General features: G+C 35.7%; 1 protein-coding gene across 2 annotated transcripts in view; it reads left to right on the forward strand.

The window, feature by feature from the left end:
• Positions 1-26939, forward strand: part of LOC124792905 (esterase E4-like) — a 240405-nt gene that overhangs the window by 62293 nt on the left and 151173 nt on the right. For both annotated transcript variants that reach the window (XM_047257978.1, XM_047257979.1), the window contains exon 3: positions 21247-21378. In XM_047257978.1, the coding sequence (XP_047113934.1) occupies positions 21247-21378 (132 nt within the window). The remainder of the gene's footprint in view (positions 1-21246; positions 21379-26939) is intronic.

Consider the following 26939-nt stretch of genomic DNA (forward strand, 5'->3'; position numbering starts at 1 on the left):
ATCTCTACAGCACTAACATTACACACAACACAGCAGTCCATATAGATTCCACAGTGCAGCCAGTGATGATACCGGCTCTGTCAAACAATGATGAAGCAGTTGCTTCTCCTCCAGCACTCTGCACTACAGGGGGAGTCTCTGTGGGGATATTGATAGCAACATGTACCACTGGTGAGTGAAGGGTAGTTTATCTCTGGACTGAGCAAAGAATTCAGTGCATTCTGTGTCATGATTGAATGTGGACATGTCATTTATTGCATTTTGCAAATAAATCTTTTGTGAAACTAATAGTGTTCATTGCTAACAGTCTTGCTGTAGTGGTAACACTGGTTCTTGTCAGATCACCGAAGTTAAGTGTTGTCGAGCTGGGCTGGAACTCAGATGGGTCACCATCTGGCCTGCCAAACGCTGTGGGCAAGCAGAGTGCACTCAGTCCTTGTGAGCAAACTGAGGAGCTACTTGATTGAGAAGTAGTGGCTCCAGTCTCCTAAACTCAGAAAATGGCTGGGAGAGTGGTGTACTGACCACATGCCCCTCCATATCCACAACCAGCGATACCTGTGGGCTGAGGATGACACAGTGGCTGGTTGGTAGCATTGGGCCTTCATGGTCTGTTTGCATGGAGTTTAGTTTAGTAATTGTGTCAACTGTGATATTAGGACATTTCCTTATGACCTGACTGGAAGTATTTTTTCCTGCTCATCACTGAACACTCAAAGCCACACTGTATTCAAAGATAGTGCTTGAGTCTTTAGATCACTGTCTGACATAAAATAACTTCACTCATTCTTTTTATCGCATAAAATTGCATAAGCACTCAGAACAAGCATCTGATTTATGTGAAATTAAAAAATACAGAAACAAAGTATAGTGCTTCTCTGTACCACATCTCCTCATTCCTTTTTTTAGGTTGGTTACCTTGATCACATATTTTCATAAATGCATGTTTTTGTACACTGAGAGTACATCAATGGAGCTGTGGTCCAGATCAGAATAGCTGCAGTACCTCAGGATGATTAGCAGTGATATTGCTTGAGTATGCTGCTCTCCGGTTTGGGACTACAGCATTCCCAGATGTGCAGCAACATCCACACCAGAATGTTAGGTTAGTAAAGCTGGCACAGGTTCTTGATGCTGCTGCACTTCCATTCAGGAGAGCCACTCTACCAAAGGAGATATGGCTGTTGTCCAGCTTGCTGGAGCAGACAGGTTCCTATTTGGGAGAGCAGCTGACACAAAAGTAGGAGAGAACTTACAGCAGGTCACAAGTACATCATCATAATTGCAGTTATTACAGCTGCCTCATGCATGTTGTCTCAGTGTATATATATTCTCTTGAATTGAGAGTGTGTATTTTATCCACTCTGAACTTTTTGAGTGGGTACAACTATCCACTATACCCATACCAACTGCTGGCCTTGGCAGTAGCTATCAATAGGGGCTCCTTCTTTAGTCCCAGGCCTTCAAACTTCTGCCTGTCAAGACATTATTCTGTGAAGTGTTTTGAGTGCACTTTCCATTGTACCTGTCATTGAGACTTGTTTCCATTCCATTCATGTATGGAACAGGGTGGCGATTCTTCTGCAAAACCTGGAATTCTCAGGGAATCACTTTTTACCTGGAAAAAATTGGGGAAATCTCAGGGAATTTCAGGGATTTCATAAAAATCAGAGAATTCTGCATTTTTTAACCAAGCATTGATACAGAATTTTATTGATTTTCGTAAATCACAAATTTTAAAATTTTTAATATTTTGAAATGTGGAAGTTATATGAATATAATTTAAAAACTATGGTTAAGCTACTGCTTGTGGCTTGTATATAGCTCAGCTGAGAGGAAAGAAAATTCATTAGAGTGGCTTGTTAGCAACATTGTCCTCCCCGCATCTGGAATCTCAGGGATTTTTTTTTCCAAGTTTGAGTAGCCAACCTGGGAATGCAGGTTGTGGATGGTTGTTTAAATGCCTCTAAGTGCACTGTAACTAGTCTAATCTTGTCTTCTCGATCTATAGACTAGAATTTCTTTTGCTTTTGAGAGAGATGTTTTGATAAGATTCTGTTATGCTACTCATTGAAGGCTTCACTCTTGGCAGTAAAATTTGGTGTCTTTCTACCTGTAACCCTCTACTTTATTGCACACCTTGTATGCAGTAATCTCTGTTTCTTTAAAAGTTTTTTTATAATGACTCTATGTTATGGGAGAATCCCCCTACCCCCTATCAGGGGCTGTTGTAGGCCTACTAGGTGTGGAATCCTCCAGTGCATCATCAACTATAAATCTAACCTCAAGCTGCAATTTTTTCTCTGTATTCCTGTCCAAGCATAAGTGTTTCAATTTCCTGTATGAGATAAGACCCTGCTGCTCATTTATCTATCTTGCTGAAAATATAAATCTTCATTTGTTTTAGCTGCCCTCTGACTTTTGGTAATCATTGTTGATACAGTGTCCTCATAGACTCTGACATCGGTTTCAACGTGTACATCATCAAGAGGTCAGGTCTATTTGTTGCCATTAGACCCAATATATTTCCATGATGAGTAGTCTTCCAGACTATTTGTTCATTCTTCCATTTTTTATTATCCTTAGAAAAAATTAATCACTCACAATAATTTACTGCTTTCTTGAGATTAGTAGTAGGGGAGAGTGTTGTACCTTGAAGATAATGTACCTAAGAACACTTGATGTTTCTTGGTTGTTGTTTCAATCTAATGAACAATTACAGAACAACATGAAGGAATGCACACTAGAGTCTGCCATAAGTGATTTCCAGCATTTTTTCCTGATTTTGCCGTTGTCAGATATGAAACTGTGTTTTGCGTAGCATTTGTAAATAATTTGAGTTCTACACATTTAAGTGCTGTGTAACATATTAAAGTTGTTTGGAGTATGTTGTTAATTCTTCAGGTACAGAATTATATGGAGAGTAAAATGCTATATATTTTTACAATTGTTTGTGTAACATGTGATCAGTTAACTTTTAACTGGTATCATACATCTGTGAGATGTCTGTCAAACTTTCTAGTGGACATCCCCTCCCCTTCTGGGGTCATTTCGCCCTTTCCGCACATGTACCTTTCAGAAGGAGTTCTCGCTTGTTGCTGTGAAGCTGGAGTGCTTGACCTTCAGTAAATTCACAGTAAAGTCACCCTGATGTCTCACAGATATCTGATACCAGTTACATCATCATTATTTGCCAGACATGTTTATCAACATTTTGTATTTATTGCAATAACTTTGATGCAATATATTATAGTTATTTCTGAAAATGTCTCATAATTAATTTGCTCAATATGGAGCCTGAACTCTGCCTGCCTAAATTTTGTAAAACAGCCTTAACAGACAGGTTATTTTCAATTAATTCTGAGAGTAAATGAACCAAACTTCTAAATGCATTTGGAAGAAGTGATTAATGAAAATTTGGTCAACAGTGGTACTGATCCAGATTAGAGGATAGAAAATGATGATGATACAAATTCAAAACAGGAAGGGATGATGGTGATGATGATGGAATGGAGGATTTGTGACAATGATACAAACAGGTGATGACTATCTGAGTAAAAAACAGTTGTATCCCTGTGATCTCCAATTTTATGGTAGGCAAAACTGCTTCAAACAGCGAAAAGCACAATCACAAACTAATTTACAACAATACAACATGACATAGAGGTGGTGATTCCTCACCTGTTAATTAGGTCTAACGCTTTGGGTAGGAATCCAGATGGTGAACAAGTGTTGGGTCTGCTTTCCACTCATATAATTTTGAGTGAGATTCCACAGTGATTGGAGAATAAAATAAGAAAAATAGAATTACTCTCAGAGGAACATATCATTTGTATGTGATGATGATGCTCTTGAACTGAAAGCTTTTATAGGCATACTTGTATTTGCAGCAATCTCCAAGTCTGACAATAAATCCACAGTTAATTTTTTTCATTGGGTGGAACTGGAGATGATATTTTTCACAGTACTATAATAAAAGGTGTTTGTTCATGTCAACAATGCTTCTATTTGAAATCCCAGAGATGACAGGGCAGAAAGGAAAAAAGAAGATGGAACTGCTGTAAATTCAAACATTTTTAACAGATTTATTGTGAATTGTCAGTAATGTTACCCTCCAAGCTGTACTATGTATATTGATGAAATGGTTGTGGCCTTCTGCAGTCTGCTGATATTGGATGTACCTGTCAAGAAAACCAGAGAAGTATGGGTTAAAGACTGTGTGCGTGACAGACACAAGGACCCTGCACTTACATACTGCCTGTACTGTGGTCTCTAAAAAATTTAGAAGTTAACATCAAAATGAAAATTTTTCCTAGGAATTTTCCAGCAATTTTGTTTCTGTTTCTTGATCATTTAAGGAAGGCTGGTGTAGCATAGGATCAGTAATTAGAAATTTTATTTGTAGACACACAGGTAAGTCCATTCTTTTGGAACCTCACTTGTGTATGTTCAGTATTTTCTTCATTACTAGTATTTTACTATGTCATTTCACTTTAATATGTTTGAAAATATATGTTGTAACTAGTTGAGGTCAATAAACAACTAATAATTTAAGACAATATTGTATAAATAAATAGTAAGCTTTTGGATTGTGACAGACACTTTCATACTAGGTACATTACATTACTGCATGATACCAGTTGAAGGTTAAGCTAGACTTCTTCAGTTGTGCACCGTCTTGTACCTTGAAACAGAGTAATATTTAATACTTGCAAATGAACTGAGTTTTTTTAATGTCTTAACTATTTTACCTGTTTTGAAAATGGAAATTTGTGTTAGCTTCCAGTAGCTTCTATTTTAAAATGTATTTAACTTGCAGTTGGGTTCTGATAATGCGTCTGCTTACTTTGATTTCTCTTACTGACTATAGATGTGTAGCAGAGTAATGATGTAACAGACAGACTATTAAATACGGCGCTGACAAAATTTTCTTGAGTGCAGTGCTTTTTAAATTTCTATCAAATATTTTTTTCCTAGGAACCCTGGGACATTTTTTTTTTTCACATTTGGAATAACCTTACTTTTCCCGAGTAATTTTTTTAAATTTCAGAAACAGACAGCAGCAGACAAACTGTGAATGCTATCTTTTAAAAATGGATTACAAATATGTACTATATTTTGTTTTTGGGCTGTCTAGAGGTCGATAGTCTGAAAAGTGTTGAGGGGTACATTGCTCTCCTTATAGCTTCCTTATTGTAACTGATTTATAATAAACATAATGGTTTGTAAATCTGAATAAAACAGAGGAAGTGGCTCAAGCTGTCATGTACGACTCTTATCTGCAGATTAACTCAGCTCAATATGTGCGTACGATCAATGGATTGACTGACATCATTCTCCCAAACTACTACTTTCACCTATGTCTTGTCTCATAAACAGTAAAAAAATTGCTGTGTGATGTTATTCCTTCATTAAACTTCCATTTGCTATTTTTAACATATAAAGTGCCATTTTCTAGAATCAGAACTACACTGAAACTTGAGTAGAATTTTACTGTGAAAGTAACTGTTCTTCATTTCACAGATTCCTTTTTGCTCCCATAGCAGTGTCAGTTGTTTATCATTGTTATTACAAGTAAACAAACCCATAAAAATGATATAAAAATGTGTAACACTTAAGTTTTGTTATTTGTGTGAAGTGTAAACCAACAACCCTATACTGAAGTCATATGACAATTCAAAATTAATGCGAAATAGAGTTTGGCGAACAAATCTTGCTTTCATATGGGCACGTGATTTCCCGATATGTGACACGGAGAAAAGCCTACCACCACATGTCAAAAGTTGACAGCAGCAGCATCATGACCTAACAAGACTGCAGTTTATTGTTCTAGTGACGTTGCTGCTCCAGATTTCATGACATCCATACAAATATAGACTCGATGCGTTCAGAGGGCCATATTCAATGCCACAAAGGGCTTGTTTACAGCAAGACAAATATCAGTATGGACAATGCAGCAATGTCTGAAGTGCAAATGTATAGCAATCAACCATTGTTATGGTTTCCCTTGACACAACAGTAGAGAGAGTTGTGCTGACAGTGGTTTGCCCAACAACAACATTAGAAGTGGGAATGGTACTGATTCATCTTTTCAAATAAGTCCTGGTTCTACATATGGCATCACAATGAACTGTCTGTGCATCAAGACTCTGAGGGGAACAAATGTAGCCACACTGTGTTCATCATTATCATATGGGCACAACACATGGTGTACTCAAATCTGAGACATTGTGTTTGAGGGCAATGCTATTACTGACTGAGGTGTCTGTGTACTGTTCACAACCTGCTATTGAGTCCAGATCCAGCACACAGCTTTAATTTGCCAGGATGTTTCAAAGCAGTGCATACTCCACTGTAGAGTGAATAATTCAATCTGGAAGCAGTCCGATAGGATTGGCAAAGCTATTTTCACAAAAATGCTGAGCAGAGTGAAACAAGTCTGTAATTAAATGTTGTAACAATTACATTATACAGAATGCAACTTTGACTTTACTCCATTATCTGCAGGTTTTAACTAAATTTCTGCACTTCACAGGTGATGAAATTTTTATAACTGGAAAAATACTTGCATGTCAAAACATGAAGGTAGCCTTTTGACTACAAAATAACATACTTGATGTGTTCAATTCTAACTTTAACGATATTAAAATAACTAAAAAATTGCATCAATATTGACAAACATTGTACTTACTGACACAACAAAACAACTTACAAATAAACTTCAGAACTGATCCCACTTAATTAGACCCACACCACATCTCCTTAAATAGTTTCAATAATAACTGTAATTTTATATTATTGGAGACATAATATTGATTAATTTACAATTAAAAGTAATAGTCCTGCAAAATTTACACATATCTTCAAGTACTGTATATTATGGGAGTTGCTGGAATCACAATTTGGAATATATATCAATCAGAATCAGAATCACAATCAGAATTTTATTCTCTCATAACGTACAAGTTAAATCATTGATATTATGTACAGGAGACTTGTCAGTTTATAACTATGATAAATTATACATGGAATACAATATTTTTATATAATCACAATAAAATCTGAATATTATTTATTATTATTGTTTTTATCCTGCTCAGATGGTCAGATCATCAAAAAATTCATCAACAGAGTAATAACATTTCTGCACCAGAGTGCTACACAATTCTCTTTTTACTGCTTCAGTTTGGACCTTTCTAAAATTTGTGTCTTTCAGTTTATTGTATACTTTCATTCCCATATATTTTGGAGTCTGTGCAAAAAGATTAAGCCTGTGTGTAGGCAGCATGATGCTTTATTTGTTTCTAGTTTCTTAACTATGCTGGAAATTACTTGGCAAAAAGAGTTTAGGGTTGTTAATTGTGAATATAAGTGTTTCATACAGATACACTGAGGGAACACTTAGTATCTTAAGGTCTCTTAATAATGGCTGACAAGATTCTTTTGGCTTTGCACTGCATATGTTTCTGATCATTTTTTTCTGCAAAGTTAATATTTTTGTCATGTTGCTAGCATCCCCCCAGAAGACAATACCGTATCTCACAACTGACTCAAAGTAACTATGGTATACTACTTTTTTGTGTCTATACAAGTGACATTGGCTAAGATTGTCATAGCAAATGCCAGGCTGTTTTGTTTATTTTTTAGATAATCTGTGTGTGAGGACAATGATAGGTTTCTGTCCAATTGCATTCCTAAGAACTTAACATGCTCTGCTTCATTTAGCTCCTGGCTTCTGTGCATGATGTGAATATCATTTATTTGAGACTGTTTTGTCTTAAACTGGATCAGCTGTGTTTTGAAATATTTAGCTTTAGGCTATTTAGATGGAACCAAACATCTAGGTTTTCTAGAGTTGCTATGACATTTTTAGGAATTTCTTCTGCGTTTTTATTTTCTAGCAATACTGATGTGTCATCAGAAAATGAAACTGAATGATAATGTGTGTTTATGGGTAAGTTATTTACATAAAAAAGAAAGAGGATTGGGCCCAGAATTGAGTGTTGTGTTACTTCCTGTGAGATTGTTCTCCACTTCAAGGAGTATTTCCCTTTGCTTGATGTTATGACAACCCTTTGCTTTCTCTCCATATGACTTACACCACTGTAAGACACTACCCACAATTCCATATTTTTTCATTTTATGTGATAGTAAGGAGTTATTCACGCAGTTGAATGCTTTGGATAAGTCACAGAAGATTCCTGCAGCTTTTTGTGACTTGTACAAAGTGAACTAACTTTAGTTACAAATTCATTGATTGCATGAATTGTACTTTTGCCTTTCTGGAATACAAACTGATTTTTTGAGATTACATTGTATTTTATTTGTAGCAGAAATTTTGAATTTGAATTGCAAAAATCATTTCAAATATCTTAGAAAACACAGGAAGAAGGGATATTGGATGGTAATTTCCCATATCATCTTTGGAGACTTTCTGAAATACTGGTTTGACTTCTGCATAGTTTAGAAATTCTGGAAAGTATCCTTCTTCAAGTGATTGATTAATTATTTTGTGTAGTGGGTGTGCCATTATATTTGTAGCTGCCATAATGACTTTGGCAGGTATTTCATCCCAGCCCACAGAATTTTTATTTTTTAGGTTTAGTATAGATTTTTCTACATCTTTTACTGTTACTTTGTTAAATTTAATTAGACTCTCTTTCTTGCTCTGCCTTGAGCCAAACAAATGAACATGATCTAGATAAGAGTCTACATCAACATCAGATTTTGCTACATTTATGAAGAATTTATTAAAATTTTCTGATATCTGAGCAGGATGTACAATTATTTTGTCTTGTGCCTTTATTTTAGAGATTTCCTGGTTGCTAGGTTTGAGTCCAAGTTCATACTTGAATATTGTCCATACTGCCTTGGATTTATTTGTGTGTTTTTTAATGACTTTGGTGTTTGCAATTTCCTTTGCTGCTTTTGCAACCTTCTTAAATAGTTTTTTATACACTTTAACATAGTTTATGAACTCAGGACTCTTATTTGATTTCAGCTCATCATATAGTTCTCTCTTTTTATTACTAGATATTTTTATGCCAGTGGTAATCCACTTTAGTTTATTTGTTATCCTTCTTGGGCAGGCTATGTGTGGAAATGTTTCATTGAAGACATGTAAAAAGCAGTTTAAAAACTCATCAGAATTTTCTGAACATTAGTTTTCGTGTTGTAATGATCAGTCTACCTCATTTAATCTCCAACAGAACAAGTTTATGTTTTCTTCGCTGAACTGTCTTTTCATGAAGCATCTCCTCCCATTTTTTTTAAATTTTTTTTTTGCTATTTATTTTTTGTAAGTTTAATTCTATAAGCAGACCAGAGTGATTGGAGATCCCTAGGTTTAAAGAGAATTTGGCAGTGTCCTCAAATGTATAATTTGTTAAAATATTGTCTGCATGTTGCTGTTTACTCATTTACTCTGGTGAAGTCAGTGAAGTTTAGTCTATAGCCAAATTCTTGAATTACGTCAATAAACTTAGTTGACATGCTTGTTTTGCTTGCTGTATCTATGTTAAAATCAGCAGCAATTACATTTTTTTCCTATTTTCTTTAGTGATTTTTTGTAGGAGACACTGGAATTTATCTAAGAATAATGTATTTACATCACTACCTGGAATTCTGTATATAGAGATGGTTATGATATCCTGTTGTTCTAGCTCTACACATCAACTTTCAAATACAAGCTACCTGGAATTCTGTATATAGAGATGATTATGATATCTTGTTGTTCTAGCTCTACACATCAACTTTCAAATACAAGCTCTTCATTTAGAAATTTAAAATCGTCTCTTTCTTTATATTCCACTGAATTGTTAATCAATATACAGCCTCCACAAGTACTGTTTTGCCTACAAAAACAACTAGTTATACTAAAGTTTTCTAACTTATTTAAAACTGTGATTGAATTTTTCATGAGCCAGTGTTCATTTAGGAAAACTACTTTGATATTTCTTTGAACAAATAATTTGCAGCTCATCAATTTTTGTTGTTTTATCATGAGGATATGTTGCATTTAGGCTGTTTATGTTCCAGTGCATTAGGAATGAAGACTTACACTTACTTATAGTTCCCAACATATCTTCCCTTGAATAGCCCCCTTCACTTTTACTGTTGAAGTTTTCTTTTCAGAATGATGTTTTACACGATTGATGTAACATTTCTCTAGAACCACTTGCCATAAAAAATGTTGTGGTTCTTTCCTTTTACAGGTGGTGCAGGTTGACTCATAGTGAGTTGGCGTTTCACATGTGATTTTTTAAGTTTTAAGTTGGGCACTGTAGCTAAACTTGTTGGAGATCCTCTTCTTGTTTCTTCAGCTTTGTCGTAAATCATTGGAGCATCTGGTTCTTCAGTTGAAGCTGACAATTCCGTTGCTGCTGCTATAATTGTAGGTCACATTAAGCCAGGCTGATTTTGATTTAATTGTTTCAGTATTACATCACATAGTGCTTCTTTGCATTTCATGTTTCTATGCATTCCATGGGTAGTGAAGTATTACCTTTTTTGGCTGTCTGTATTAATATATGTGACATGGCTGAAAAACTTACAAATTTTTTTGATCTTTTGGTTAGTTGCTTCAATTTCTGCGTTCACACACTATGTTTTCATGGGATCATGTCTCATAAGTATGCTTGTTATGAACACTTTGACGTCTGTAACCTTTTCCAATGCTTCCCTTAAAGATCTCAAGGCAAACTTTGCCTCGTTTTTGTAGACATCATTTGCTCCAGCTATAATAATGCAAAAGTTACAACTTCCTTGGTTGATGCATCTGTCAGTGTATCGAGTAACTTACAGTGGAGCACCTGGTTTCACGAATCCAACAACACTTTGATTTATTATTTTTTCATTCATAATTTCTGCCAATCCTTTCCCAAGACTATCAGCAATCAGATAAATAATGCCAGTATCTTGTTTTACATGTTGACTGTTGTTTGTTGTTTTCAGTTTTGAAACTTTTGGTTGAATATTTGCATCACTTCATAGTATGTTTGTTGTTTCTGCTACACACTGAATCTGTTTTTGCATACAATATTAGGTTCATGGTTTCTTTGAGAGTGTGATACTTCGAGATTATTGTGATTCAAGTTTGATTCATTTCCATGCTTTTGGACATTATTTTTCACTAACATAATTTTATTTGAAACTATATTATGTTACATATCTTAACAATATTTTCAATTAATGTTTTAATTATAGCTGAATTATTTTGAATGCTTTATTACTATCATAATTTTGGTGTTTTGTTTATAAGTGTGTTCTCTTGGTGTGCGAAAACATTAAGGTTCAATTCCATAACTACTGCCATGTTGACCTGTTAGTAGAATGTTCTTGAAACTACTGATTTGCATAATAAGGTGGAATAATTAGCTGAAAGTTGCATAAACATGAAATGAAAGTGAGAATAAAGTTCTTGTATGAGTAAGAAAATGAATAAACAAAACAGTAAATTTACGCAACATGCAAATAGAATATGCCACTGTGGTACTGACTATGCCAGTTCTCCTTTTATCAGCCAATAAGCTAAGTGTTCTTCTGCTGTGCCACCTTAAACAGTGGTTTGTACATCTATAGTTTTGCAGATGCATGTTACTACAGCATATTAATAAATATACCCTGCGTGAGTCATTGGACAAATTTACCTGAAGAGTAATGCTCCCAAAATGTAATGTTCTACTAGGAACTCCATCATAACCAGCAGAATTATTATTTTTTAGTGACCTTATGTATTTTGCGGTCTCTTTAGGAGTTTTATTTTTGAAGCTAATGTCTATTTGTGATACATGCAGTGTCTGCAAAAGTAAATTTAATTCATCTGTATTTGATTATCTATTGGTGGGTGCCATATTTGCTGCTGAAGGGAGAAAGTAATCATTGGATTAGGTGGTTAATGATTCGAATGTGTCATTATTTCTGCCATGGCTATTTTCTGGGGGCTCAATTTCATTTGAATCACAAATTTTTGTTTCTTTTTGATTAATAATGTTCTAAATTGTTTTGGTTTTATTCTTGCAGTATTTTATTTTTTGAATATAATGCAGATATTTAATTTTTGCAATATAAAAAGGAGTGTCTGTACAACTCTTGGGTACAGCTTGTCCTCCAAATTATGAAGAGCTCTCCCTTCCTTGCACAAGATATTTTAATCCTGGGTGTTATCAACCCTTTGGCCTTACTTATCTTAAATTTTTCTATTGTTTGGTTATGGAGAAAACAAGACTATAAGTGCTGCTGGAATATGATTATGAAAAATTAAAATGTTCTATCTAGACTGCCTCCTTTGTAAATCTCCTCCATGTGTTCTTCCAGGAAATATGTAACTTTATAAAAAATATTTTGGACCTACAATAAATGTAAATTTATTTACACACTTTTATAAAATAAAATAAATGTGTTATTTGATCTTTTACATCAATCTTGCCTGAACAGGAGCATTTCCAACATTTTTTTGTCCAAAAGATTACTACCATGTCACTGGTCTTTTGATAGCAAGTTATCAATACTTTACAGCAGTGCTCCACAGCTGAGTAATGCACTGGCACAGATATTGGCTGAGAGGTGGAGGTCATCTATGTCACTGGACATACTGGGCTGATTACTTTCTCTGGCCCACTTCATGCACAACTTTCCAAGTAATCTCTCATTACTATATATAGTCATGTGGATGCATTTCTCTCTGGCAATATTCCGTGTAACTGATCACCATGCTCACACAAAATTTTGTGTTTTAGTGATACTGTGGAGTGTTCTGTGCACTGTGTGTTCTGTTTCACCAGTTTGCCGAGCCTACAATATCCGACATCAGTAATGAGGAGTTTCCATCGAACACCACAATGTCTGGACGTGGTTTCACCTTGCTTTTGCCATGTTTTGATACACCCACCACAGCACTCCTTGAACATGCAAGTCATGTAGCTATCGAAATACTTGTGCTGAGCCTCTGGGCCATCACACTCTGCCCTAGAATTTGTGTAGCAGGACATTTACTGTTAAACAGAAGAAAACAAAATTGATAAAAGTAAAACAAAAATTAAGAAGCTTGATTGGTTACTGATACTTCAAGGAAAAAAATTTTAGAAACGTAACATAAGGAACCACTGGTAAAAAGGACAGAAATATATTGTTCATTAAAAATTCTGTCATGCAAGATTGTGAATTTCTAAATTGGATTACAGATTTTAAAGGAACACTTCTGAGTGATTTTGAATGTAATATGATATTAATAAGAGATATGATGTATCATGTGCATGATGTACTAAACATAAATAGTCTATGACACTATCAAACTCAGCAAGTGCTGCAATGAACAGTTTAAGGAGCTACCTGGCTGTCATGTAAATAGAAAGGTAGCTACCTCATGGTTTCACTCTGACCCAGTATGCTGGCACTCACTCTTTATACTTCCTCTGAGTACCAAGAGAATACTGTAGTTGAATCTTTCCAACATTACAGGGAATGCATGACTACTTTGTTATTTGAGAATGTAGTCTTTCATTACAGCACTGTTGTATAAAACATTCTCAGATTTCTTGCTCCTTCAGTTCAAGGTAAAACCTTGAGCTTTCGATTATTACATGCATTGTCTTTGTCAGGACCAACTGACTGTCAAAAATGATGCTGTGTTGACCTTATACATCCCAAAGACGGCTCCTGATTGGCTGGTAATAACATCAATCTGTTGCAGATATTGTCAAAATCTGCGCTGGTGGTGCTATCACTCCTGCCGTAATATAAACATTGTGACAAATATCTCTGTGTCTTCCTTGCATCAAGATCTCACTTCCATGTACTGCTAGGGTTATATCCACTGCCACAATTGAAGATTTTCTCACACATTCTTATTTCTACAACCTCTTTAATTGCAGAATCCCAATATGTAGGAACCTGGGACAATCAAACAGTATTTTATGTTTGTGTGTGAAGTTGTGTTCAGCAACTGCAAATTTCTTCAGTTCTTGATTTTTGGTATGTCATTGATGTTTGCACAGTGCTTGGAAACAGTGCATGTGGACTGATCAATTGCTACAGCACTCACAAGGGATGATGTAAATCCCAGGGATCCTTAGGCCAAGAATGTTCTTAACAGGACGTAGCATCTCCTTTATCTTCTTAGCAGGATGGAAAACAGATGTGACACCACATGTTCTCAGGACTCTGCCTATTTTGCTGGATGTAGTGCCACAGAAGGAAAGGAATGCAATTAGAGGCTGATCACGTGAATGTTAAACATTTCCAAATTTCCTTTTCTTGTAGAATGCAGATGTCATTTGCCTGTCCCTTAGCTATTCTTTCAGAACACTCACTACAGATGGTTGATTTCAGAATCCAAGTGATCCTCATCAGAAACAGTTTTTGCTCTGTGTACCAGTGTATTTAAAGCTACTCTCTTCTGAACTGTACTCTGAGTATTAAGATATAAATCAGTGTGCATTGGAGTGGGGCACACTGAGTGGTTGAGAAATCTATCTGACTATTGTTGTACGAAAACATCAAAAAATGGCAGTCTTCTCTCTTTTTCTGTCTTAATGGACAACTGTATGTTTGGGTGCATACTGTTCATATGTTCATCATAGTGCTCCAGGATTTCTACATCATGTGGCCAGACCACAAACACATCATCAACATAATGATAAAATGAAGATGGACAAAGGATATTGAAATTTAATGCACTTTCCTCAAAATGTTCTGCAAAAAAGCTGGATATTGCTGGAGACAATGGAGAACTCATAGCTGTTGTCTCCAGCAATAACAAAATTTTTTATGGAACATTTTGAGGAATGTGCATTAAATTTGCCTCCCCTTCATCTATCTTCATTTTATCATTACGGTGACGATATATTTATGGTCTAGCCACACAGCATAGAAACTCTGAAAATATGAACAGTATACACCCAAATATCCAGTTCACAATTGAGTCAGAGAAAGAGAGAAGACTGTCATTTTTAGATGTTTTGCTACAATGAAAGATGAATGGTTTCTCAGCCGCTCAGTGTACCACAGGCTGATGCATGTGATTTATATCTTAATGCCCAGAGTTTTCACCATACAGCCAGAAGAGAGCAGCTTTAAATACACTGGTACACAGAGAAAAAACTGTTTCTGATGAGGATCACTTGGATTCTGAAATTAACTTTCTGAAGTATGTGTTCAGAAAGAATAGCTGTGGGACAGGCAATATGTCATCTGCATTCTCCAAGTAAAAGAAATTTGAAAATGTTTAACATTCATGTGATCAGCCTCTGATTGCATTCCTTTCCTTCTGTGGTGCTACATCCAGCAAAATGGGCAGAGTCCTGAGAACATGAGATGTCAGATATATTTTCTGTCCTTCTAAGAAGATAAAGGAGATGCTACACCCTGTTAAGGGTCTTGGCCTACGATCCCTGGGATTTATAACATCACATGTGAGTGTGGTAGCAATTACATCAGCCAGTCCATCTGCACTGTTTTCAACCTCTATGCAGAATGTCAACAACATATTAAAAATCGGGAACTGGAAAACTCTGTAGTTGCTGGACACTGGTTCACAAACAAACATAAAATACTGTTTGCTGAAACAAAAGTTTTGTCCCAAGCTCCTACATACTGGGATTCTGTAATTAAAGAGGCTGTAGAATCAAGAATGAGTGAGAAAATCTTCAACTGTGACATTGGATATAATCTCAGCGGTGCAAGTAAGTGAGCTCTTGATGAAGAGAAGAGACAGAAATAGTTGTATATTTGTCACAATGTTTACACTCTGGTAGGAGTGATGGCACCACCAGTGCAGAAGCTGACACCATTCACAACAGAATGACTTTATTACTGACTAATCAGAAGCCATCTTTGGGCTATATAGGGCCACCACTTCAGAAGTTTTGATAGTCAGTTGTCCTGACAAATGCAATGGATACATGTGTCAAAAGCTCGAGATTTTACCCTGAATTGATGTGGCAAGCATTCTAAGAATGTTTTATACAACTCCGTTATTGTCCACTTACTATTGGGCTGGTACCTGAGTTATCTACCTGAAATGTGATGAATTTCCCTTTTTCTCTTAATCTGGTTGCTGTAGTTGATTCTCTTGAAGTACAAGTCCTGCCAGTCAGCGCCTCTGAAATCCCATGTGTAGCCGAGGAAAGGCTTGACTTCTTCATGTTCTGCAGAATCTTACTGGAGCAAAAGAAAATAACTTCTACTCACACAATGAGAAAGTATGTCCACTACTTTCCTTTTGCAAACATATGTTTCCTTTTATGGGTGTACAGATCATTTGCATGACTCATGAATTTGAGTAGAACATAACTTTACATACAATATACACCTCAAAGGCTCAACATGACAAATCCAGATTACAATATATTTCATTTGTCACAAAATCATCTTGTCTGTTGTTTTCATTCTTGTAGAGTGATTGGCCTTTGATGGTCAAGCCACCACCAATCCACAATGCCAAAATGTAAAAGGCCCAGCCCACAGTAAGTGAAGCCATTTATTTATCCTCACCTCTTGCCATTTTCTTGTATTCCACACCTCACATTTAATGTGTGCACATACAAAAACAAACACTTGCACACAGTATATGTTCTGTGACTTACTCCCTCCTTAATATTATTCTGCCATGATCATCTTTCCTTGTACTACACAAGGAGTGTAAAAATGTCATTTGCCTAAATGATGTGTAACACTTTATTACTCACTTTAGTTTTAATCCATATCTGGTAGCTCTTGGTAAATGGGAGTATCTTCCTAACTCTTTTAAAGTTTTGTTTGACAGAAATCATCAGTTAAGCTGTAACAGCCTTGTGGTTCAGATTCAGATTCAGATTCTTTATTAGTCATTCAGCATTGTTACATGCAATAGACTTCGTCAGTTCACTTAACTTATTAATTTTACAAAAAAAAATTTTTTACACATTTAAGTTGATATTAGGCATTTCTAAAAATTCTTCTAATGAATAGAATGGATTGGTTAACAAGAAGTTATGAACATTGTCTTTAAATAATTTGTCAGGTTTGATTGACCCATTTTTAGACAATTTGTTATATATTTTAATTGCCATATACTTATGACTATTGTTAGTTTTGGCTAATCTATTTTGTGGCAACAGCAGAGAAGTACACATTCTTGTATAGTAGCCATGTCTTTCATTTGTTACACTTAAATTAGGTAGTTCAGCAAGTATGTAGTTAACACTGTCAAGAATATATAAATTAATTACTGTTAAAATTCTATATTTAGTGAACAATGGTTTACAATGTGTTCTATTATCTACCTTAGCCATTACTCTGATTGCTTTCTTCTGGATCACCATAATTTCATTTATTTTTCTGCTGTTTCCCCAGAGTATTAACCCATACCTTAAAACAGATTGAAAAAAGGCAAAGTATGCTGTCCTTACATACTCAAATGTCACACAACACATCAGTCTCTTCAACAAATATATAACTCTTGACAACCTAACCACTATGTGATCTACATGAGAGTTCCATGTTAGACTGTTGTCAAGTACAATACCTAAAAACTTTGCCTTTTGTTTTTCTATTTTTGTAGACTTTGATAGACTGAACCACATATTCTGGGTCTTTTCCTCATTTAATAGCAGACCATTGGCATTAAACCATGATGTTGCATTTTCTTTTGCCAATTTCATATCACTTACAAGGTTATCAAGTACATGGTTTACAGATAGAAAAGTTGTGTCATCTGCATACATATATGTCTTTACATCTATATTTCCTGGTAAGTCATTTATGTGTACAAGGAAAAGAAGTGGTCCCAATTTAGATCCCTGTGGCACTCCATGTTGAACCTCGAGTATGTTTGACAGATGACTTCCTGAACTCACCACCTGGTTCCTTTTATTGAGGTATGATTTGATGAGTTTTAAACTTTTATCACATATTCCATAGTACTCAAGTTTAGAGAGCAGAAGTGAGTGGTCAACACAGTCAAAAGCTTTGCTCAGATCACATAAGGTTACCTGTGCGTGCACATGGTCCTCAAATGCTGCTAGAATGTCTCTGACTAAGAGCTCTATGGCATGTATAGCTGACCTTCCTTTTCTGTAACCAAACTGTGATGCACTTAACATACCATTTAGTTCTAGGTACTCATACATCTGCTTATATATTATGCCTTCAAAGACTTTTCCTAGTACTGGAATTAGTGAAATTGGTCTGTAGTTTGCAGGATCTGATTTGACACCCTTCTTAAAGACTGGAGTTACCTTGGATAGTTTGAGAGGATCAGGAAAAAACCTTTCTATGAGACACAGGTTTATAGAATACGTTAATGGTGCTGCAATGTAATGTATGATTTCTTTCAATAGATTGTTTGACATATTAAAAATATCTGTACTGTATGAATTTTTCATTTCTTTGACTATTTTAAGAACTTCATGTTGGCATACCTCTCTGAAGTGTTTCAATGATGATCCGGCCCTATTATGATTTGGGTTTGCTCTCTTCAGATAATCTATATATGTTACATTCGGTTTACTGATCAGCTTTTTGATATCATCAGCACAGCTTACAAAATATTTATTGAATGTATCTGCTGGTATTGGGACTGTCTTGTCGAAGTTTCTGACTTCACCTTTAACAGTATTAATTACTGACCAGGCTGTTTTGCATTGGTTTTTACTATTTTTTATGAAATTTGTGTTGTATCTTAGTTTCGCTAATTGCAACTCTTTCTTATACAGTTTCTTAGTGATTTTTTCAAGATCCTTAATTTCATTAGAATTGTTTACTTTGGCAAGGCGCTTCAACAGCAGTAGCTTATTTTTTAGATTCTCCAGTTCTTTGGTGTACCAAAATTTACCTTTTCTTGTTTTATGGTATTTCTTTTGAACAAGATGGGCTTTTAAAATACCTGTTAAGTAATTGTGGAATGTTTCATAAACTGTTTGGGCACTGGAATCACAGTTTTGAAATAATTTGTCCCAGTTTGTTATGCTCAACTGGTTTGTTAGTTTTATGAGATTGTGTTTTGTTAATATTAAGGTATTAGATTTTGTTAACTTTTGTCCAGCCTTGCTCTCATCTCCTTTTATAAAATGTCTTAACTTTACTGTTAACATGGAGTGGTCTGAGAAAACAAACTCCTTTACCTTGGTGGAGTACATATCACGAGCACAGTTGACAAAAGCATTATCCAAGCACGCTATCTCTGCATTCACTGAATCCAAAAGTTTTGGCCTGTTTGTTTGCATGAGATTTAATATATTTCCACTGTTGTTGGGTTGTCTAACCAACTGTTCAAAGTTTTAGTATACTGTCACAAAACTTTTTGTTCCTGAGTAACATTATCAATGAGTCCAACTTCTGGTCCACGGTGGGTAAATTACAACCTTCCTCAACTTCTATGGCAACCTTGGTTGAATTTCTAAGTACTAATTTCCAAGCTTCGTGTGAAGCACTTCTTGAGTCTGATACTAGAATTGAGTGAACAACAGATTTATCCAGTTTCTATATTTATCTCTTCTTCCATGTGTACCTTCACTCATAGGATATTACACTTTGACTTATTATTTATCTGATTAGGAATTGCTGAGTTTTCAGGGCAATAAATATACTCCCACCATTTGTGTTCTTCATAGATTTCTGGTTTGTATCCCATTTGGAATTTAAGATAACACTACTTTTTATTTATGATTCTGGCCATCTTTCTGACACACATAGTACATGTATGTCACTACAATTAATAAGTGATATTACTGCTGGAACCCTACAATGAATGGTCATGCAACTGACTAACAATGCTTGTGGTCTGCAAGGACTTGTATTCCCCTGGATAACAATTACAGGTAGCCCATTCTTTGCTCTAAGGTCTACTAACCTAAATTTTTTGCATTGCCCCATGACTGATGTATGCAGGTAAAAGCTACAAAATGTTTTCTTTTCAGAAGCATGTGAAAAATTAGTAAAATAATTGTTGTGCTAATCAAGTATGGTGGCTATCACCAGGTGGTTATAATTAAAGTTCAGCTACTAATGGAGGTCCATTGTGGGCTGTAATTATTGTATAATAGCAAAACTAAGTAAATATGATAATGTATTAATGTGTAACCAATTCATTCAGTTCTAATTTTGGCCAGCAGGCACAAATCTGGCACTATACAGCATCTTGTCGATGTCCCGGGTGCTCAGATTAAACAAATTGTGCAAGCACCAGTTAATAATTATGCTTTTTTCAGTTGTTTGACCTTTTCTGTCCACATCCCATTCCTAATCCATATCATATGAAAATGTTTCTATATGTCTTTCTTGCATTCACAGTAGCAGATTTGCACCTGATGGCCAAAATTAAAACAATATATATATATATATATATATATATATATATATATATATATATATATATATATATATATATATATATATATATATATATATATAAAAAATAGAGGGAAACATTCCACGTAGGAAAAATATATCTAAAAACAAAGATGATGTGACTTACCACATGAAAGTGCTGGCAGGTCGACAGACACACAAACAAACACAAATATACACACAAAATTCATATATTGTATATTTGTGTTTGTTTGTGTGTCTGTCGACCTGCCAGCACTTTCATTTGGTAAGTCACATCATCTTTGTTTTTTTATATATATATATATATATATATATATATATATATATATATATATATATATATAAAAACAAAGATGAGGTGACCTACCGAACGAAAGCGCTGGCAGGTCGATAGACACACAAACAAACACAAACATACACACAAAATTCAAGCTTTCGCAACAAACTGTTGCCTCATCAGGAAAGAGGGAAGGAGAGGGAAAGACGAAAGGAAGTGGGTTTTAAGGGTGAGGGTAAGGAGTCATTCCAATCCTGGGAGTGGAAAGACTTACCTTAGGGGGAAAAAAGGACAGGTATACACTCGCACACACACACATATCCATCCACACATACAGACACAAGTCCCCAGCATAAATTGGTTCCCTATTAATTCATTTGAATATGTATCTAGTTTCGCTGACATACAGTAATTACAGCCCTCTCTGGAACTCTTTGAGCAGCTGCTCCTTAATTACAACCACCCGGTAGTACTTCCTTCACTGACTGACTTATTGCTGCATAGCTGCGTGAACAGGGCTGAATGAAAAATACTCATCTAATTATCTTATGCACATATAAAAAAACAAAACATCCTTCTACTTTCCTATTGTCACCAATTTATAGAAAATGTTCATCAATAGCAAACAAATTTTAATTCAGTATGCTTCCTCCCACATACAGCCTCCTGTTCCTATAGGACCTTGGGAAGGAACAGTGAATGCAACAGCAGATGGTTTTGCTTGTCCACAAGAAGAGAACTACATTATACCAACTGATGAAGACTGCCTATTTTTAAATGTTTATACAACAAAGGTAATTCACATTTTTCAGCATTTCCTTTAGAATCCAAGCAACTGTAATAAAATATGTAACGAGCTATTGATGTACATGCCTGTGATGTCCATGCAACATATTAACTCAACTTCCTCCATGTTTGCTTCACTAATTCATCATATACAATGGGGAATCTATTCATAAAATAAATTAAAATCACAAAGAGACAGAAAGGTGGACCAGTTGTTACCATTAGAAGATGCAACTTTTAGTACTGCTGATACCAGCAGTTAAAATAGGAAAAGAATAGTTCCAGCTATTCATTCATTTTTTTCATTCTGTCACACATTATATGCTGTAAATTCCATTGTGAAAGAGAGCCTTCAGGGATGTGGAGCAAGTCAAGTTACACATTAAGAGGTAGAATCACCTGTTGCAGGTTACTTCATTAATTTTGAACAATAGATTCTCATTCGGGATGTGCCTCTGCCAGGCACTTAAATGTGATTTGCAGAGTATCCATGTAGATGTAGATGTAAGGACATACTGGTTCGGGGAGGCTAACAGATATCCATCTGTTATGAGAAGGAAGATCTTTGCCCTCTTCTTCCTTGTTAAAGATAGGCCTTTTTTCACTGTAGGATCTAAGTGAGCTCTGGCCCACACCTTTTTTTTTAATATATATATCCACCTCTCAGAACCAATTCTTCTCTCTTTTCTGAGGAGATAACCTATTGTTCTGTAAACTAGTAGTACTACTTACAGTTTTAAGTGTTTTTATTAGTGGTGTTGGGAGCTGCAACTCGTAAAGACAATTACTGACCAGTCTTTCTGAAAAATCCATTATTATGACAACAGTACTAAGACAAAAATTTCATGTTTCATATGTTGTTGTAATGGTTACTGTTGGTAGTACTCAAATGTTTTTGTAAGTTGATGGTGATGCTGAGTAATAGTATTAATTGGAATTTATGAGGAATTCTCTGTATTTACATTGAATGATAATTGAAGGCAGTTTTTCTTCCTTTACAACAGGGTATAGAATAATGTACTGTATCATTGCACATTTTGTCAGGTAGCCTCAGGTAAGGCTGTGATTATAATACTTAGTGTTGTGGTACTGCGCTATTCACAAACTGAGCTGACAAATGAATCAGTCTGAGAAGGAGTAATGACTTTATATCTAGGCCAATATTTCTGAATTATACTGGAACATTAGATATTTGGAAGATGTGTATACCAGTGAAGATCACTGCACATGGGGCTTGTTACAATGAACAATGATCCAGAAAACCATCCTATATTGTCATCATTTATAAATATTGCAAAATTACTCTGATGTTAACTATGCTAATACCTTGCCTCATACAATTTTTACTTAATATATGCTTCTGTTCTGGCAGTGCTTCTATACGGTAAGGTGGGTTGGTGATAGTATTCATTATAATTTATGGATCTAGACAAAACACACACACACACACACACACACACACACGCACACACACACACACACACACACACACACACACACACACACAAAAGAAATATTTTGGTAAAGCAGTAGCGGAATTTTCCTTACTACCACAACTTACTTCATCTTATATAAAACATCGTGTAGGTTCTCCTGTGGTACTTTGGAATTTAAATATATGTGAAAAGAAATGATATGGGAAACTGTTTAAAAAGAAGCCTGATCTTTGAGTTGAATATTTCACACATTAGCATACTATACAAAATGGAATTGCTAAATAAAATATGTTCATCTAGTATGAGTTGTAGACAGCTCAGTATGCCTCAAGCAGTAGAACTGATGTGTTTGCTATATCGAGCAAGTAATATTGTGCCAGGATGAAAAGGAAGGACTGATTGTTGGGGACTGCATCGGATGATATTTGAAAACATGAGAGCTTAAATGTGGAAGACAGGGTAATATGCAAGACAGAGATTTCTGCTTAAACATCATGCATGAGTTAATAAGAGTGAAAAGCTAAATGCACTGTATGTAGCAGAGGTCAGAGGGAGGTGGTGAAAAATAGACAATGAAAGATGTAGAAAACTAAAATGGAGTAAAGAAAAGGGTAGTTACTGTGAAGATATGCTGAGACAGAAGAAATTAACATAAATTAAAGCCGGGTGGGTGGCGAGAACCAGGGACATATTGTAACGCTAGTTCCCACCTGCGGAGTTCTGAGAAACTGGTGTATGGCAGAAGAATACAGATGGTGTGTGTGGTGAAACAGATGCCGATGTCACAATTGTCATGTTGTAGAGCATGCTTTGCGACAAGATGTTGTGTGTTGCCAGTATACACCCTCTGTCTATGCCCATTCATCCTAATTGATAATTTGGTGGTAGTCATGCCAATGTAAAGGCCAAACAGTGTTTAAATAACAGCTGGTACATGATGTATTGTTTCACACGTGGCTCTCCCTTTCATAGTATATGTTTTGTCAGTTAGAGAGCTGCCATAGGTGGTGGCAGGAGGGTGCACAGGGCAAGTCTTGCAGTGGGGATGGTCACATGAGTAGGAGACATAGGGTAGGGAGATGTGTGCACAAGGAGCATAGTGTCTGACAAGAATATTGTGGAGATTGGAAGGGCAACAAAAAGCTATTCTAGGTGTGGTGGTCAAAATCTCAGACAGAATGGATCTCATTTCAGGGCATGATTTTAGGAAGTCATGGCCCTGTAAAAGTAGCTGATTAATACATTCCAGACCAGGATAACACTGAGTCACCAGTGGTGTGCTCTGAAGTTGCTTTTTGAAGGTATCAGCAGTACCAGGATTGGATGTGATGGCCTGGGAAATCTCCTTTTGAACCAGGTTGATGAGGTAATTATGTTCAGTGAAGACTGAGGTGAGAATGGTGGTGTATTGCTGTAAATATTTGCCTTGGATGCCAAGACTGTATGGGAGGGAATGTTTGACATGCAAAGGATGGAAACTGTCAAAATGTAAGTGCTGCTGTTAATTGGTAGGTTTAATGTGGATGGAAGTGTGTAGCTGGACTTTGGTGGAGATGAGATGAACATCAAGGAAAGTGGCATGAGATTCGGCTTCACCACTGCCTCCCAGACAAAGAATAACCCATAATCACAAGAAACAGTTATCTAAGGGTCTCACTTTCAGCTCTAAACCCAAATTTGATCATGCTGCTTTGGTGAAGGACCTGCTTTCCTTCACAAGTAATATCAATTGGAAATATCACTTTGCAACCCAGTCCCAAAACATTTCCAACAGCAGACCTGATGACTCCTATGTTCGAATTCAAGACAATGTGATTGTTAAAACTGAAGGCATTGGGTCCACTGGAGTTTTGTCATTAGTTGAGAGAAAATAGCAACCTCGCACTTTGGAAAACACATTATTCAGAAATTTATTTTCCATGGTTGCAGTCACAAAAAGAGGAACGAAAGTTATTTTTGATTGCAAGAGAATGGAGTTTGCAGTTCAGTTCTAGTTGCATAAGGAATTGAGATGGACAATCAGTATAATCAGATATTGTTTACACTTCCAGAAGTGCTACAGGCAAATTCTGCTTCCTCAAATTCCACAATGATCTGGCATGAGAGACATGGATTCATCCATTTTAAAGGCCTGAAGAATATATATGATATGAATTTAATTACTGGTTTAAAAATGAAGAAAGATGAAAATTTTGATGCGAACCATGTCAGTATTGTTTAATTCAGATTAGAAATCAATATCAAAATTTCCTGACTAATTTATTTATGCCAATTTGATTGGTTGGATCAGAAAATAAACTCTTGGAGGTGCAGATCTGTACATAGTTTTTGAGGATGATTGTGTTTTGTACAGGTTTGTATATGTCTTTAAAAGTAAGCACGGCCTTTCCCTGTGTTTTTGGAGTTTTGAAGACGTGTTGAAAGACAAATTGGAAACAAAATTGAAGTTCTGAGAAGTGACAATGGGAGCAAATTCATAAATAAGGATTTTGAAGATCATTTCAAGCAAAATGGAAAAATTTGTGAGAAAACAAGTCCTATACAACACAGCAGAATGACAGAATTAAGCAACAAAATAAGTCCATTGTTCGTGCACACTTATGTTGTCTTCATAAATTATGAGGTGTAGCACTAAATTATGCTGTGCCTATCTTAAATCAATGACTATGTAAAGCAAACAATAATATCATTCCAAGCAAGGATACCCATACAGTAGTTTGCAGGGAGGGCTACCTGATGGTGTGAGGTATTTTTAATATTTTGGATGATGAATGGTGACTTGTAAGTATCAAAAAAAAAGTTCCCATTCTCACCCTATTAAAAACCTGCATAATATCACCTTTTAAGTTTTCCTTTCCCTGTGAGGGGAAGGCCATGGCACACCTTGTCCCTGGATATGAGTACTCTTGATGCTGTATGTAAAATGGTTTGGAAAACCTCCATCTTTATAACACATGAAGGGGTTTGGATTGTCGGCATATGTACATTTTCCTGATCAGTTTAGATCAAAATGGGATAGTAAATTGAAGAAATTGATCATGATTTGCTTTGGTGGATATAGTAACAATTACTGTCTCTACAATACAGAGTCATAGAAAGCTGTAATCTCTTGCAATGTCTTTTATATTGAAGAAGAAACCCATGGGTTAAACACGGAAGAGAGAGATGCTACATTTTTCCTGGTAAAACATGCTGCTGAAGATGTTCACCATGAATCTGAATAGGATGTTACTAGTGAATGAGTAATAGAAAGTAAAAGAATGAATCTGAGAGAATGATCTAATCTGTGAGCATCTGCTTGTTTTCAGATCAAGGTATAACCTGTTCTGCCATTATCTTTCAGTATCAAACTTCTGAAAAAGCAGTCATCAAAGTGGAAGCAAGCAATGGAAGAGGAAATGGTATCCTAAGAAGAACAAAACTTGTGATCTGGTATCATTACCATGCAATCACGAGACAGTTGGATATAGAGTCTATTGTGTGAAAGAGAATTCTGAGGGACTAACTGATCACTTTAGAGATAGACCATGTGTCAACAACTCCAAGTGCTGTTCGTGCGATTAAAAATGCAGAGCATCAGAAATGTTCCAAACACATACACATTAACTACTATTACTTATTTGAATGTGTTGAAGGCAGTGAGACAGAAGATTGTTGTGTTTGTTCTGCTAAACAGTTGGCAGATTTGCTTATGAAACTAGAGACAAATTTATATCAGATAGAAAAGCTCTGTCAATCACTTCAAAAACAAGCTCAATCAAAGAAGAATGGGAGGGTAGATAAGAGTGAGCTTGTTATACTAAGAGTTGTTTTTGGCCTTGTTTTAGTACTCATAATGTGATCACACCAGAGATGAATATTCATTCTGTGCATGGCCATGTTCTGTGATATTATAAAAACATATTTTTGGTTTTCTTTATCATTGTGGTTACTTTGTCACTTTCGATTCTAATGAAAAGAGTAATTTGTTATTTGATTCTGACTTTGTTTCACTCTGTGATTTTGTATAAAACATAATTACAGACATCATTTCAGTAGGAAGCTGTAAAGCCTGACAAAACAATGTAGTGATTTCAACTGAAGAAATAGCTACAAGATGCAGTGTTCTGGCTATTGGTTGTAAGGAGGATCTG

Source organism: Schistocerca piceifrons, chromosome 1 (assembly GCF_021461385.2).
Source record: "Schistocerca piceifrons isolate TAMUIC-IGC-003096 chromosome 1, iqSchPice1.1, whole genome shotgun sequence".
In the NCBI taxonomy this organism is placed as follows: Eukaryota; Metazoa; Arthropoda; class Insecta; order Orthoptera; family Acrididae; genus Schistocerca; species Schistocerca piceifrons.